The sequence below is a fragment of the Entelurus aequoreus genome, linkage group LG16 (assembly GCF_033978785.1).
Source record: "Entelurus aequoreus isolate RoL-2023_Sb linkage group LG16, RoL_Eaeq_v1.1, whole genome shotgun sequence".
Lineage (NCBI taxonomy): Eukaryota > Metazoa > Chordata > Actinopteri > Syngnathiformes > Syngnathidae > Entelurus > Entelurus aequoreus.
In genome coordinates, this window is record NC_084746.1 from 9,152,712 (window position 1) to 9,168,597 (window position 15,886).

Below are 15,886 nucleotides of genomic sequence, written 5' to 3' on the forward strand. Positions count from 1 at the left end.
TATGATCAAACAAGATGGCAGCTAAAGAAGGACTTCCCTATTCATCCCCGCCAGGTGAACAGCTGATTTTACCACTTCCTGTGCTGACGTAAGACAACCCATAGGTGAGCATAGGATGAACAAATACACTACAGTACGGTCTTGAGACATCAACAAGGAAAATTACCTTCTATATGAGGAGGTGTGAACAACTTAGGACATAAATCATGGTCCCAATACGGAAAACTATTGCATCTAATAGAGAGCCAAATACCAGAGTCTGTGAACATTGCTCCAAAGTCAGGATTTTTTTGTTGATTTAATGTGTAAAAGTAAACATTGACAGGTGCAAAGGCTGCAATATATGATCAAACAAGATGGCAGCCAAAGAAGGACTTCCCTATTCATTCCCGCCAGGTGAACAGCTGATTTTACCACTTCCTGTGCTGACGTAAGACAACCCATATGTGACCATAGGATGAACAAATACACTACAGTACGGTCTTGAGACATCAACAAGAAAAATTACCTTCTATATGAGAAGATGTGAACAACTTAGGACATAAATCATGGTCCCAATACGGAAAACTATTGCATCTAATAGAGAGCCAAATACTAGAGTCCGTGAACATTGCTCCAAAGTCAAGATTTTTTTGTTGATTTAATGTGCATTCAAAAGTAAACATTGACAGGTGCAAAGGCTGCAATATATGATCAAACAAGATGGCAGCTAAAGAAGGACTTCCCTATTCATCCCCGCCAGGTGAACAGCTGATTTTACCACTTCCTGTGCGGACGTAAGACAACCCATATGTGAGCATAGGATGAACAAATACACTACAGTACGGTCTTGAGACATCACCAAAGAAAAGTAGCTTCTATATGAGGAGGTGTGAACAAGTTAGTACCGAAATCATGGTCCCGATACGGAAATCTATTGCATCTAATAGAGAGCAAATACTAGAGTCCGTGAACATTGCTCCAAAGTCAGGATTTTTTTTTGTTGATTTAATGTGCATAGAAAAGTAAACATTGACAGGTGCAAAGGCATCAATATATGATCAAACAAGATGGCAGCTAAAGAAGGACTTCCCTATTCATCCCCGCCAGGTGAACAGCTGATTTTACCACTTCCTGTGCTGACGTAAGACAACCCATATGTGACCATAGGATGAACAAATACACTACAGTACGGTCTTGAGACATCAACAAGAAAAATTACCTTCTATATGAGAAGGTGTGAACAACTTAGGACATAAATCATGGTCCCAATACGGAAAACCATTGCATCTAATAGAGAGCCAAATACCAGAGTCCGTGAACATTGCTCCAAAGTCAGGATTTTTTTGTTGATTTAATGTGCATTCAAAAGTAAACATTGACAGGTGCAAAGGCTGCAATATATGATCAAACAAGACGGCAGCTAAAGAAGGACTTCCCTATTCATCCCCGCCAGGTGAACAGCTGATTTTACCACTTCCGGTGCTGACGTAAGACAACCCATATGTGAGCATAGGATGAACAAATACACTACAGTACGGTATTGAGACATCAACAAGGAAATCTACCTTCTATATGAGGAGGTGTGAACAACTTAGGACATAAATCATGGTCCCAATACGGAAAAACTATTGCATCTAATAGAGAGCCAAATACTAGAGTCCGTGAACATTGCTCCAAAGTCAGGATTTTTTTTGTTGATTTAATGTGCATAGAAAAGTAAACATTGACAGGTGCAAAGGCAGCAATATATGATCAAACAAGATGGCAGCTAAAGAAGGACTTCCCTATTCATCCCCGCCAGGTGAACAGCTGATTTTACCACTTCCTTTGCTGACGTAAGACAACCCATATGTGAGCATAGGATGAACGAATACACTACAGTACGGTCTTGAGACATCAACAAGGAAAATTACCTTCTATATGAGGAGGTGTGAACAACTTAGGACATAAATCATGGTCCCAATATGGAAAAACTATTGCATCTAATAGAGAGCCAAATACCAGAGTCCGTGAACATTGCTCCAAAGTCAGGATTTTTTTTTGTTGATTTAATGTGCATAAAAAAGTAAACATTGACAGGTGCAAAGGCAGCAATATATGATCAAACAAGATGGCAGCTAAAGAAGGACTTCCCTATTCATCCCCGCCAGGTGAACAGCTGATTTGACCACTTCCGGTGCTGACGTAAGACAACCCATATGTGAGCATAGGATGAACAAATACACTACAGTACGGTCTTGAGACATCAACAAGGAAAATTACCTTCTATATGAGAAGGTGTGAACAACTTAGGACATAAATCATGGTCCCAATACGGAAAAACTATTGCATCTAATAGAGAGCCAAATACCAGAGTCCATGAACATTGCTCCAAAGTCAGGATTTTTTTTGTTGATTTAATGTGCATAGAAAAGTAAACATTGACAGGTGCAAAGGCTGCAATATATGATCAAACAAGATGGCAGCTAAAGAAGGACTTCCCTATTCATCCCCGCCAGGTGAACAGCTGATTTTACCACTTCCTGTGCTGACGTAAGACAACCCATATGTGAAATTAGGATGAACAAATACACTACAGTACGGTCTTGAGACATCAACAAGGAAAATTACCTTCTATATGAGGAGGTGTGAACAACTTAGGACATAAATCATGGTCCCAATACGGAAAACTATTGCATCTAATAGAGAGCCAAATACTAGAGTCCGTGAACATTGCTCCAAAGTCAGGATTTTTTTTTGTTGATTTAATGTGCATAGAAAAGTAAACATTGACAGGTGCAAAGGCAGCAATATATGATCAAACAAGACGGCAGCTAAAGAAGGACTTCCCTATTCATCCCCGCCAGGTGAACAGCTGATTTTACCACTTCCTGTGCGGACGTAAGACAACCCATATGTGAGCATAGGATGAACAAATACACTACAGTACTAAGACTATAGTGGCCATTAACAGTTAGCTTCTACAGCTGGGTTGCCCAAAGTGCGGCACAGGGGCCATCTGTGGTCCCTGACTCCTTTGTCATCGGCCTTAAGCACACGTTGAGATCTCATTTGCACCCCTGGTGGTGACATCTATCAAAATGAGGGTGGTCCCAAAAAGGTTTTAAAAGTGCTCCCCCTCTGGCCAACATATGAAATAACAAGTGCGTGTAAGAAATTAAAATAGGCCCCCGTTGGCCAAAATTAATTAAAAAAAATGAAATAAATATGTATATAGAGACATACTGTAATAACTTGAATTAATAATGAAGATTAAAAAACAATTACAAAGAAACCATTCAACAAAAATGAATACATTAACTAAAATCAGTCTTTTTCTCACAATGTGTCGACTTCTTTCTTGTAAAATTGGGAACAATTTCTCATATTCTTTCTGTTGCTGTAATAATGCAAAATGTTATGACTTTTTAATGCAAAATTATTACTTTTTAATGCAAAATGGTGACATTTGTCATATAAAATTCTGACTTGTATCACAATGTTGCCATATCTGTTGTTGTCCTTGTAAAATAGTGAATATTTTTTTAGTAAATTAAGACTTTGGTCATAATTTGGCCAATTAAAATTCAGATTATTATTATAATATTGCCAACATTTTAATGTGTTCTTATAAAATTGTAACTTTTGCGGAGTAAAATTACGACTCTTTTCAAAGAATTGCCAACATTTTAAGCGTTTTCTTGTAAAATTGCGACTGTTATTGGGTAAAATTCCAACTTTTATCATAATATTGCACAAATGTTCAGTTTTTATTGTAAAATGTTGATTTGCGTTGAGTAAAATTACGACTTTTTCTGGTGAAATTGTGACCTCTTTGTGAAATTCCAACTCATTTTTGACAACAAACTTTTTTATATTTGCATAGTATGTATATGTTATTAATGTTGTAAATACACTTATTTATATATCTAGAAAGGCTGGTCCTAAAGACGGAGGCATGTTTCTCAGGTCTCAAGAAGGTAACAAATACAAGTGTGTGTGTGTGTGTGTGTGTGTGTGTGTGTGTGTGTGTGTGTGTGTGTGTGTGTGTGTGTGTGTGTGTGTGTGTGTGCGCGCGCGTGTGTGTCTGTGTGTCACGTGTTCTCAGTGACCTACCAGGACTCACTTAACACCAGTGTTCCGAAAATTACCTTTAAAAAGTAATTAATTATAGTTACTCGTTACTTTAACAAAAAAGTAATTGCATTACTAGCGGAAGTACTCTTTAATAAATGTAATTAGTTACTAGGGAAAGTAACTTATACATCACTTAAAAGAAAAATAAACTTTAAATATCTGGTATTTGCATTTAAGATATGTTAAATATAAGCGCACAGTGTGTGGAGTCTGTGCTTTTAAAAGGCGGGGCCTGTTGCCTAGTGACGTGTGATGTCATCAAGGGTTTTTACGGAGATGTGTTTGTTAGCTTTAGCCGTCACTTTATTGGCTCTGACGCCAGCTCTTTTGGATCTTTCTACCAGATTGTGTTACCTCTGCTTAATAAAGAGATTGATATGCTTCCATGGCTGCCATATCTTCTTGTCAACAAACGGGGTATTGTTTGGATGGCAAGTTTGTCACTCCAATCATTGACTTGTTGTTCAATATTCCAAAGGTGTACGTGTGTGTATGTTGTTGTCTGCTGTGTCACACCTTCCTCTTTGATATCAACTTCATTTCAATGCGATACTGCTTGTTGCTTTCACCGGTAAAAAGATATTTCCTGCATTGAACTTGCTGCACTTATGACACTGTCTTGGTTGTCGACATAATTCGATACTTTTCTAAATAAAGGGGACCACAAAAAATGGCATTATTGTCTTTATTGTAACAACAAATGTTAGTGTACATGAAACATATGTTTATTATTGTCATTTAATGCTTAAATAAAATAGTGAACATACTAGACAACTTGTCTTTTAGTAGTAAGTAAACAAACAAAGACTCCTAATTAGTCTGCTGTAACATATTGTGTCATTTATACACCTATTATTTTGTACACATTATGAGGGACAAACTGTAAAAAATGGATTATTAATCTACTTGTTCATTTATTGTTAATATCTGCTTATTTTCTGTTTGAACATGTTCTATCTACACTTCTGTTCAAATGTAATAATCACTTATTCTTCTCTTCTTTGATACTTGACTCTAGTTTTGGATGATACCACACATTTAGGTATCGATCCGATACCAAGTGGTTGCAGGATCATACAATAAAATATAATACCTAATAAACCAATAATAATATGGTTAAAAAATACTGATGTAAAGGGTAGGTGTCACCCTGTTTTCTGTTTTAACATGTTCTATCTACACTTCTGTTCAAATGTAATAATCACTTATTCTTCTCTTCTTTGATACTTGACATTAGTTGTGGATGATACCACACATTTAGGTATGGATGTGATACCAAGTAGTTACAGGATCATACATTGGTCATATTCAAAGTCCTCATGTGTCCAGGGATGCATTTACTGACTTTATAAACATAATATGAATTTTTAAAAAAAAGAAAACAGATTTTGATGCCAAAAAATATTGATGTAATCATAGTAGTATTGAATAGATATCATTACAGTGGATGTCAGGTGTAGATCCACCCATGACGTTTGTTTACATTGGGATGGCGGTGAGCTATTGTATCCTCCTACAGTGTGTAGTGAAGCATGTTTAGCTATTCTTCGTCCTCCAGTGATAATGCTACTTGTAAGAAACTGACTTCATTTCTTGCCATGGAGGCCAGGATTAGTGATTTAGAAGTAGCTAGCCATGTCTCAAAGCAGCTCTTCCTGAGGTTGTTTCAGTGTTATAACTTCACCTTTATCTTGACTTTTTACACCAAAATGCGTCCATTCTCCCTTTTCTGTCTACACACTGTGTCTGCTTGTAAGTACTCTGTGTGTGTGCACTGCCGAACATGCTCCGCTGCTCCTAAAACCAGCAATGTCATGACGTGACGACGCACCGTCATGTCTAGCTTTTTAGAGGCAGTATAGTACAGAATGTGATCGATTAATATTGCGGTACTTTACCAGTACCGGTAAGTACTAGTAAGTGATTAATTCAATTGCTGGTCACAAGTAAAAGTATCATAATTACAAAGAGTGTTTAAGAGGCGTGCATGTGTGCAGTGTTACAGAAAGATCAAATTAGAAAGCGTGGGTGTGCTTTAAATCCCTGCAAGAACACATCGCACACTAATTAACTGGAATGTAATGGGATAGTTTGTGCAGCATGCTATGAAATTAACTCCCAGGGTCGTTGTTGTTGTTGTTGTTTGTGGCCGAGCAGGGCCGGCCCGTGGCATAGGCCGTATAGGCAAATGCTAAGGGCGCCGTCCATCAGGGGGCGCCACGCCAGTGCCACAAATGTTGGAGAAAAAAAAAAAGAAAAAAAGTTGGTACTATTATTTCTAAATACAAAAAAATAATCCCACATTAATTAAAATGCAAAGTAAAGCCTATTTAATAGAAATATTATTTGTCACAACATACCCCCGCACGGTGCGCCCCCTCCCTTCCCGTATCTCTTACCACATCAAAAAATCAACACAAGATGTCAAAACGGCCAAAACTGTCAGGTGCCCAGGGAAGAAAAAAGAGAAAAAGACAGAGGTAGCAGGTAGGTAACGTTAGCCTACATCAGGGGTCGGCAACCCAAAATGTTGAAAGAGCCATATTGGACCAAAAATACAAAAACAAATCTGTCTGGAGCCGCAAAAAAATAAAAGCCATATTACATGTGTCCTGAGATATACATTTAATTAAGAGGACTTAAAGGAAACTAAATGACCTCAAATATAGCTACAAATGAGGCATAATGATGTAATATGTACATATCGCTAGCCTAAATAGCATGTTAGCATCGATTAGCTTGCAGTCATGCAGTGACCAAATATGTCTGATTAGCACTCCACACAAGTCAACAACATCAACAAAACTCACCTTTGTGCACTCACGCACAACGTTAAAAGTGTGGTGGACAAAATGAGACAGAAAAAGAAGTGGCATAAAACACGTCCTAGAAAGTGGGAGAAAGTTATACATGTAAACAAACCATACGGTGAGTTCAAGGACCGCCAAAATTAGTAGGACAAAACGGCGCTCGCCAAATACTCAAATCAGTGAAGCATGTTTAATATAAACAGTGTGATTTATAACAATTAGGGAGGTTTGTGTCATGTTTGTCCTCCTACAGAAACCATACTAAAACAAAAAAATAGATTTTTTTCCTCTCATCTTTTTCCATTCTTCGTACATTTTTGAAAAATCTCCAGAGAGCCACTAGGGCGGCGCTAAAGAGCCGCGGGTTGCCGACCCCTGGCCTACATGAAATTATTTGTCTGTTACAGAATGTGATAGTAACCTGGCTTTTTAGCATTAAGCTAATGTTACATGATTCGGCAATCGCTAATGAATAAATAGCTAGTTCTGTTTTAACGTCGGGTTAATATTGTGGAGGGGGCTAAATTGTCATGGAAAATAATAATGTAACGATAGGTAATTACAGTACTCCCACCTTACATTCCTCAGGGACATTTGCATAAGCAGGTGTTTTTTGTTTACATTGTTATTGCCTTCTGGTTAGCTAATGTTTGCCCTGCAGGTAATAGTCACTTTTCCACCCCTTTATATATTAGGTATAGTTGTAAGTGTAGTTGTTAAAGTGCACATCATTAATGTTAATTAAGCACTATCACATGAGAGGCACCTAAAATATTGCCTAGGGCGCCAGATTGGTTAGGGCCAGGCCTGTGGCCGAGCGTCACTCACGTGTGCAGGCCATGGAGCGTGGGTCGCTGTCTGCGCGGTGGAAGCCTCTCTCACAGTCGCACTGGGTGGCCTGCTCCTGCAGGGAGGAGCTGCGCAGAGGACACTTGCTGCAGTAGGCGTCGCTCGCCGAGGCCTTGTAGGTTCCTGGTCTGCAAGCTGGAGGACAAGACCACATCAGCCACCTTTAAACCCAATATACCCTATTGTGCAGGGAATAAGCAAGTACTTTTTTCCCTACGCTTTGAACCCTGCGGTTTAAAAAAATGTACGGATTTTTCGTGGCTGACGACCATAATGTTTTGTATTTAATAGCAAGTTTTCATCAAATAGAGACACTGGTGTGTCATTGTTTGGGCCAGGGGTCACCAACCTTTTTGAGAGCAAGAGCTACTTCTTGGGTAGTGATTAATGCGAAGGGCTACCAGTTTGATACACACTTAAATAAATTGCCGGAAATAGCCAATTTGCTCAATGTACCTTTAACTCTATGTTATTATTAATAATTAATGATATTTACACTTAATTGAACGGTTTAAAAGAGGAGAAAACATGAAAAAAATGACAATGAAATTTTGAAACATAGTTTGTCATCAATTTCGACTCTTTAAAATTCAAAATTCAACCGAAAAAAAGAAGACGAAAACTAGCTAATTTGAATCTTTTTGAAAAAATTTGAAAAAAAGAATTTATGGAACATCATTAGTAATTTTTCCTGATTAAGATTAATTTTAGAATTTTGATGACATGTTTTAAATAGGTTAAAATCCAATCTACACTTTATAGAATATATAACAAATTGGACCAAGCTATATTTCTAACCAAGACAAATCATTATTTCTTCTAGATTTTCCAGAACAAAATTTTTTAAAAGCAATTCAAAAGACTTTGAAATAAGATTTAAATTTAATTCTACAGATTTTCTAGATTTGCCAGAAATTTTTATGTATAATATTTCACAAATATTCTTTGTCGAAAAAACAGAAGCTAAAATTAAGAATTAAATTAAAATTGATTTATTATTCTTTACAATAAAAAAAATGAAAAATTACTTGAACATTGATTTAAATTGTCAGGAAAGAAGAGGAAGGAATTTAAAAGGAAAAAGGTATATGTGTTTAAAAATCCTAAAATCATTTTTAAGGTTGTATTTTTCCTCTAAAATTGTCTTTCTGAAAGTTATAAGAAGCAAAGTAAAAAAATTTATGAATTTATTTAAACAAGTGAAGACCAAGTCTTTAAAATATTTTCTTGGATTTTCAAATTCTATTTGAGTTTCATCTCTCTTAGATTTAAAAATGTCAGGCAAAGCGAGACCAGCTTGCTAGTAAATAAATACAATTTAAAAAATAGAGGCAGCTCACTGGTAAGTGCTGCTATTTGAGCTATTTTTAGAACAGGCCAGCGGGCTACTCATCTGGTCCTTACAGGCTACCTGGTGCCCGCGGGCACCGCGTTGGTGACCCCTGGTTTGGGCTATGGCCAAATCCCTTCACTGGCTTCCTGTTCCACTCAGGCTTGAATACAAAGTCTCCCTACTAACCCACCAGTGCCTCCATGGAAATGCCCCCCCTCTACCTCAAAGAACTGCTCACCCCCAAATCCTCCACACGACACCTCCGCTATGGACAGACTAACCTCCTCCAGCCTCGGAGGACAAAGCTACGAACTATGGGAGATCGGGCTTTCTGCTCCGCCGCTCCCAGTCTGTGGAACGCTCTCCCTGACCCCCTGAGGGCACCACAGACTGTGGATGCTTTTAAAAAAGGCTTAAAAACCTTTCTTTTTAAAAAAGCCTTTTATTTTTTAGATATATGCATACTAGTTCCAGCTATTAGGCTGTTCTAGTTTTTATTTTTATTTATTTGTATTATCTTTTAATTTTTAAAATTTTTTAATACACTGTAGCACTTGTTTACTCAATGTAAAGTGCTTTCTACAAATAACATCTATTATTATAATTATTGTGGCGCCATCTTTTGGACGAGTTCGCTCACTGCAGGTGCTGCTGGTTGAAAGCATACTTCCTGTTTCGCGTCTTGAACCGGAAGTACAGTATATACCGTTTCATTTATATTGTTTTTGCTGAAAAGGATTCTTGCAGTGTGTATATTGTACATTATTACATATTGTTATGAAGGTGTCTGTTACTACATTATATATATACTTGCAGTGTGTATATTGTACATATTACATATTGTTATGAAGGTGTCTGTTATTACATTATATATATACTTGCAGTGTGTATATTGCACATATTACATATTGTTATGAAGGTGTCTGTTACTACATTATATATATACTTGCAGTGTGTATATTGTACATATTACATATTGTTATGAAGGTGTCTGTTACGACATTATATATATACTTGCAGTGTGTATATTGTACATATTACATATTGTTATGAAGGTGCCTGTTACTACATTATATATATATATACTTGCAGTGTGTATATTGTACATATTACATATTGTTATGAAGGTGTTTGTTACTACATTATATATATACTTGCAGTGTGTATATTGTACATATTACATATTGTTATGAAGGTGTCTGTTACTACATTATATATATATACTTGCAGTGTGTATATTGTACATATTACATATTGTTATGAAGGTGTCTGTTACTACATTATATATATATATATATATATATATATACTTGCAGTGTGTATATTGTACATATTACATATTGTTATGAAGGTGTCTGTTACTACATTATATATATACTTGCAGTGTGTATATTGTACATATTACATATTGTTATGAAGGTGTCTGTTACTACATTATATATATATACTTGCAGTGTGTATATTGTACATATTACATATTGTTATGAAGGTGTCTGTTACTACATTATATATATACTTGCAGTGTGTATATTGTACATATTACATATTGTTATGAAGGTGTTTGTTACTACATTATATATATACTTGCAGTGTGTATATAAAATGTTGTGAAGTTGCTTTAGAGACTTTTAAAGCTACAAGGGTGATAGCCACATTTTTCATGTGTTGTTTATCTTCTTTAAAAAACATATGTGTTGTGAAAAATAGTCAAAATTCCAAAAAAAGTGCATTTCCCCTTCAAAGAAGAAAGTAATATCAACTAATGAGTATTTAATATGAATAGTAACAGTCTTCCATTGTGTCCCGACCTAAGACATTCAATCAAGTCTCCCCAGACAGAAACCAGGACAGGGGCTCGGTGGTTAGAACTAATAGAATACTAACGAGGGTGATTCCGTCCTAACGACTGTTGTTGTGCTGGCAGAGGTCTGGCTCCATTGTGTCCTAACAGCTGTGGTTCTGCACCACCATAGAGCCTAGCCAGCCTTGTCTGGGCAGGCATCCACTTTCAGACCATACATTCTTCCGATCCCGCACCGTCCTCTCAGACTACAGAGCTGTCCTATCTCAGTCTGTGAGCATGAAGTGATGATGACCTTCAAGACAATACAATGACCTCCACCTTTTTATTCCGCTATACGGGACAATTGATGGCATACATTATTAACCTATTATCTAGTAGTGTCCTGAAAAAACTTACTTACAATATTGGAGCCTTAAGTATTGGCCGATACCAATATCAATCTGGTGCGATATCAGCACAAATCATACATGCAGAGAGCAATGGTATGTATGAAAAACACAAACCTATTCATTAGTAACCGTCTGGAATGGACTAGTGCTGTCTTAAAGTGGAGTGGTAATTGTTTTGTTTGTTAGTCGACACCTTGTGGCCACAAGAACTCATGAAGTTTGAATGATCCAGACACGATGGTGAGTAAACACTTTCTAATACTTCTGCCTTGAAGGCCTGTAATTATGTGATACTTGTATAAATTAAAAACTATCATGTTCGATAACAACAACAACAACAATAGAGCAACATCAGCAAATAGGATATGTACAAATATGATGGTAAAAGTGATAGCCAAGAAGCAGTTAGCGAAATACCAAATACCAATAGAAATATCACTATTGATAATGAACAATACCAATAATTTACCTCTATTATCATCAATACAGTTGTTCAAATGCAACAATACATATACATAATGATAACTAGAGATACAAAAGACAGCAAATACATGGAGGGGAAGAAAGAGAAGCAACCTATATTAACCTTGTAGATTGTTATAGTAATTATAGGTTAAGCTTTGTCAGTGTGCCATGTGTTATACCCAGTTTACCCTAGGGCAACAACGTTAATATATGTTTGATGAAACCTGATTATGTGCATGAGTGTATGTATGTATATGTACTTGTATATGTACAGTATGTGTATATGTGTGTTTGTACAGTGAATGTATATGTACATGTTTGTGTATATGTATGTTTGTACAGTGAATGTACAGTATATGTACATGTATGTGTATATGTATGTTTGTACAGTGAATGTACAGTATATGTACATGTATGTGTATATGTATATTTGTACAGTGAATGTATATGTACAGTATGTGTATATGTATGTTTGTACAGTGAATGTATATGTACAGTATGTGTATAGGTATGTTTGTACAGTGAATGTATATGTGCATGTATGTGTATATGTATGTTTGTACAGTGAATGTATATGTACATGTATGTGTATATGTATGTTTGTACAGTGAATGTATATGTACATGTATATGTATGTTTGTACAGTGAATGCATATGTACAGTATGTGATATGTATGTTTGTACAGTGAATGTATATGTACATGTATGTGTATATGTATGTTTGTACAGTGAATGTGTATGTACATGTATGTGTATATGTATGTTTGTACAGTGAATGTACAGTATATGTACATGTATCTGTATATGTATGTTTGTACAGTGAATGTACAGTATATGTACATGTATGTGTATATGTATGTTTGTACAGTGAATGTACGTATGTCTAGCTTAGGCGCTATCGTGTACTTAGCTGTTGTGTAACTGCTAGCTCGTAGTAGCCTGTGGACGTCGTAAATGATTTTACGGAAATGCCAGAGCAACCTCGTGCTTACTGGAGGACATTTGGATGGTAATTAGCTGTCTGGCTTTGCACAAGAATGGCTTGTATTGAAACACTTGTATCGGATATTTTAGATGCAAGCCGATACCGTCCGATACCTCTTTTTTTTGCTAATATGCTAATAAATGTTAGCGTTTTCTTTAAGTTCAACTTACTGTAGTTTTCTAGATATATCTCTGGCCACTTTAGCATTACATAGTTTGAACAGTAACACTGTGTTTGAATACAGGAAAATACAACACTGTACTTTAATCAAGTGATTCTTTGGTGTACCACTAGATGGGTCCCTACCACAGCTGTGGATGATTGTGTTTACTTGTAGCCATGACTAGCAATCCACAAACTGAGAAGCAGACGCGACCTGACACCCCAACCAGTGTCGTGGTATCAAACTGATGATCTCACGTGTGTGCTGTGCAGCACCCGTGGCAAAGAACAGGAAAACAAGGGTGTGATGTAATGCATGGTGCCATCGGGTCCACACGAGATCCTGTGGGGGATAACCACAGGCGGGGTGGTACACTACCAACTGTCACTCCTCTCTGATAAACATTGACTCTGTGGGCTGTTGGAGAACACCAACACACCTGGTACATGTTGGAGAACACCAACACACCTGGTCACATGTTGGAGAAGACCAACACACCTGGTCACATGTTGGAGAAGACCAACACACCTGGTCACATGTTGGAGAAGACCAACACACCTGGTCACATGTTGGAGAAGACCAACACACCTGGTCACATGTTGGAGAAGACCAACACACATGGTCACATGTTGGAGAAGACCAACACACCTGGTCACATGTTGGAGAAGACCAACACACCTGGTCACATGTTGGAGAACACCAACACACCTGGTACATGTTGGAGAAGACCAACACACCTGGTCACATGTTGGAGAAGACCAACACACCTGGTCACATGTTGGAGAACACCAACACACCTGGTACATGTTGGAGAAGACCAACACACCTGGTCACATGTTGGAGAAGACCAACACACCTGGTCACATGTTGGAGAAGACCAACACACCTGGTCACATGTTGGAGAACACCAACACACCTGGTCACATGTTGGAGAAGACCAACACACCTGGTCACATGTTGGAGAACACCAACACACCTGGTGCATGTTGGAGAAGACCAACACACCTGGTCACATGTTGGAGAAGACCAACACACCTGGTCACATGTTGGAGAACACCAACACACCTGGTCACATGTTGGAGAAGACCAACACACCTGGTCACATGTTGGAGAAGACCAACACACCTGGTCACATGTTGGAGAAGACCAACACACCTGGTCACATGTTGGAGAAGACCAACACACCTGGTCACATGTTGGAGAAGACCAACACACCTGGTCACATGTTGGAGAACACCAACACACCTGGTCACATGTTGGAGAACACCAACACACCTGGTCACATGTTGGAGAAGACCAACACACCTGGTCACATGTTGGAGAACACCAACACACCTGGTCACATGTTGGAGAAGACCAACACACCTGGTCACATGTTGGAGAAGACCAACACACCTGGTCACATGTTGGAGAAGACCAACACACCTGGTCACATGTTGGAGAAGACCAACACACCTGGTCACATGTTGGAGAAGACCAACACACCTGGTCACATGTTGGAGAAGACCAACACACCTGGTCACATGTTGGAGAAGACCAACACACCTGGTCACATGTTGGAGAAGACCAACACACCTGGTCACATGTTGGAGAAGACCAACACACCTGGTCACATGTTGGAGAACACCAACACACCTGGTCACATGTTGGAGAAGACCAACACACCTGGTCACATGTTGGAGAACACCAACACACCTGGTACATGTTGGAGAAGACCAACACACCTGGTCACATGTTGGAGAAGACCAACACACCTGGTCACATGTTGGAGAAGACCAACACACCTGGTCACATGTTGGATAACACCAACACACTTGGTACATGTTGGAGAAGACCAACACACCTGGTCACATGTTGGAGAAGACCAACACACCTGGTCACATGTTGGAGAAGACCAACACACCTGGTCACATGTTGGAGAACACCAACACACCTGGTCACATGTTGGAGAAGACCAACACACCTGGTCACATGTTGGAGAAGACCAACACACCTGGTCACATGTTAGAGAACACCAACACACCTGGTCACATGTTGGAGAACACCAACACACCTGGTCACATGTTGGAGAAGACCAACACACCTAGTCACATGTTGGAGAAGACCAACACACCTGGTCACATGTTAGAGAACACCAACACACCTGGTCACATGTTGGAGAACACCAACACACCTGGTCACATGTTGGAGAAGACCAACACACCTGGTCACATGTTGGAGAAGACCAACACACCTGGTCACATGTTGGAGAAGACCAACACACCTGGTCACATGTTGGAGAAGACCAACACACCTGGTCACATGTTGGAGAACACCAACACACCTGGTACATGTTGGAGAAGACCAACACACCTGGTCACATGTTGGAGAAGACCAACACACCTGGTCACATGTTGGAGAAGACCAACACACCTGGTCACATGTTGGAGAAGACCAACACACCTGGTCACATGTTGGAGAACACCAACACACCTGGTCACATGTTGGAGAAGACCAACACACCTGGTGCATGTTGGAGAAGACCAACACACCTGGTCACATGTTGGAGAAGACCAACACACCTGGTCACATGTTGGAGAAGACCAACACACCTGGTCACATGTTGGAGAACACCAACACACCTGCTCACATGTTGGAGAACACCAACACACCTGGTCACATGTTGGAGAAGACCAACACACCTGGTCACATGTTGGAGAACACCAACACACCTGGTCACATGTTGGAGAAGACCAACACACCTGGTCACATGTTGGAGAAGACCAACACACCTGGTCACATGTTGGAGAAGACCAACACACCTGGTCACATGTTGGAGAAGACCAACACACCTGGTCACATGTTGGAGAAGACCAACACACCTGGTCACATGTTGGAGAAGACCAACACACCTGGTCACATGTTGGAGAAGACCAACACACCTGGTCACATGTTGGAGAACACCAACACACCTGGTACATGTTGGAGAACACCAACACACCTGGTACATG

The 15,886-nt window shown here is 38.9% G+C and overlaps 1 protein-coding gene across 1 annotated transcript in view; it reads right to left on the reverse strand.

Annotated features, from left to right (window-relative positions):
- Positions 1-15,886, reverse strand: part of epha4b (eph receptor A4b) — a 428,693-nt gene that overhangs the window by 248,849 nt on the left and 163,958 nt on the right. The window contains exon 6 of the mRNA XM_062023909.1: positions 7,737-7,892. Within this exon, the coding sequence (XP_061879893.1) occupies positions 7,737-7,892 (156 nt within the window). The remainder of the gene's footprint in view (positions 1-7,736; positions 7,893-15,886) is intronic.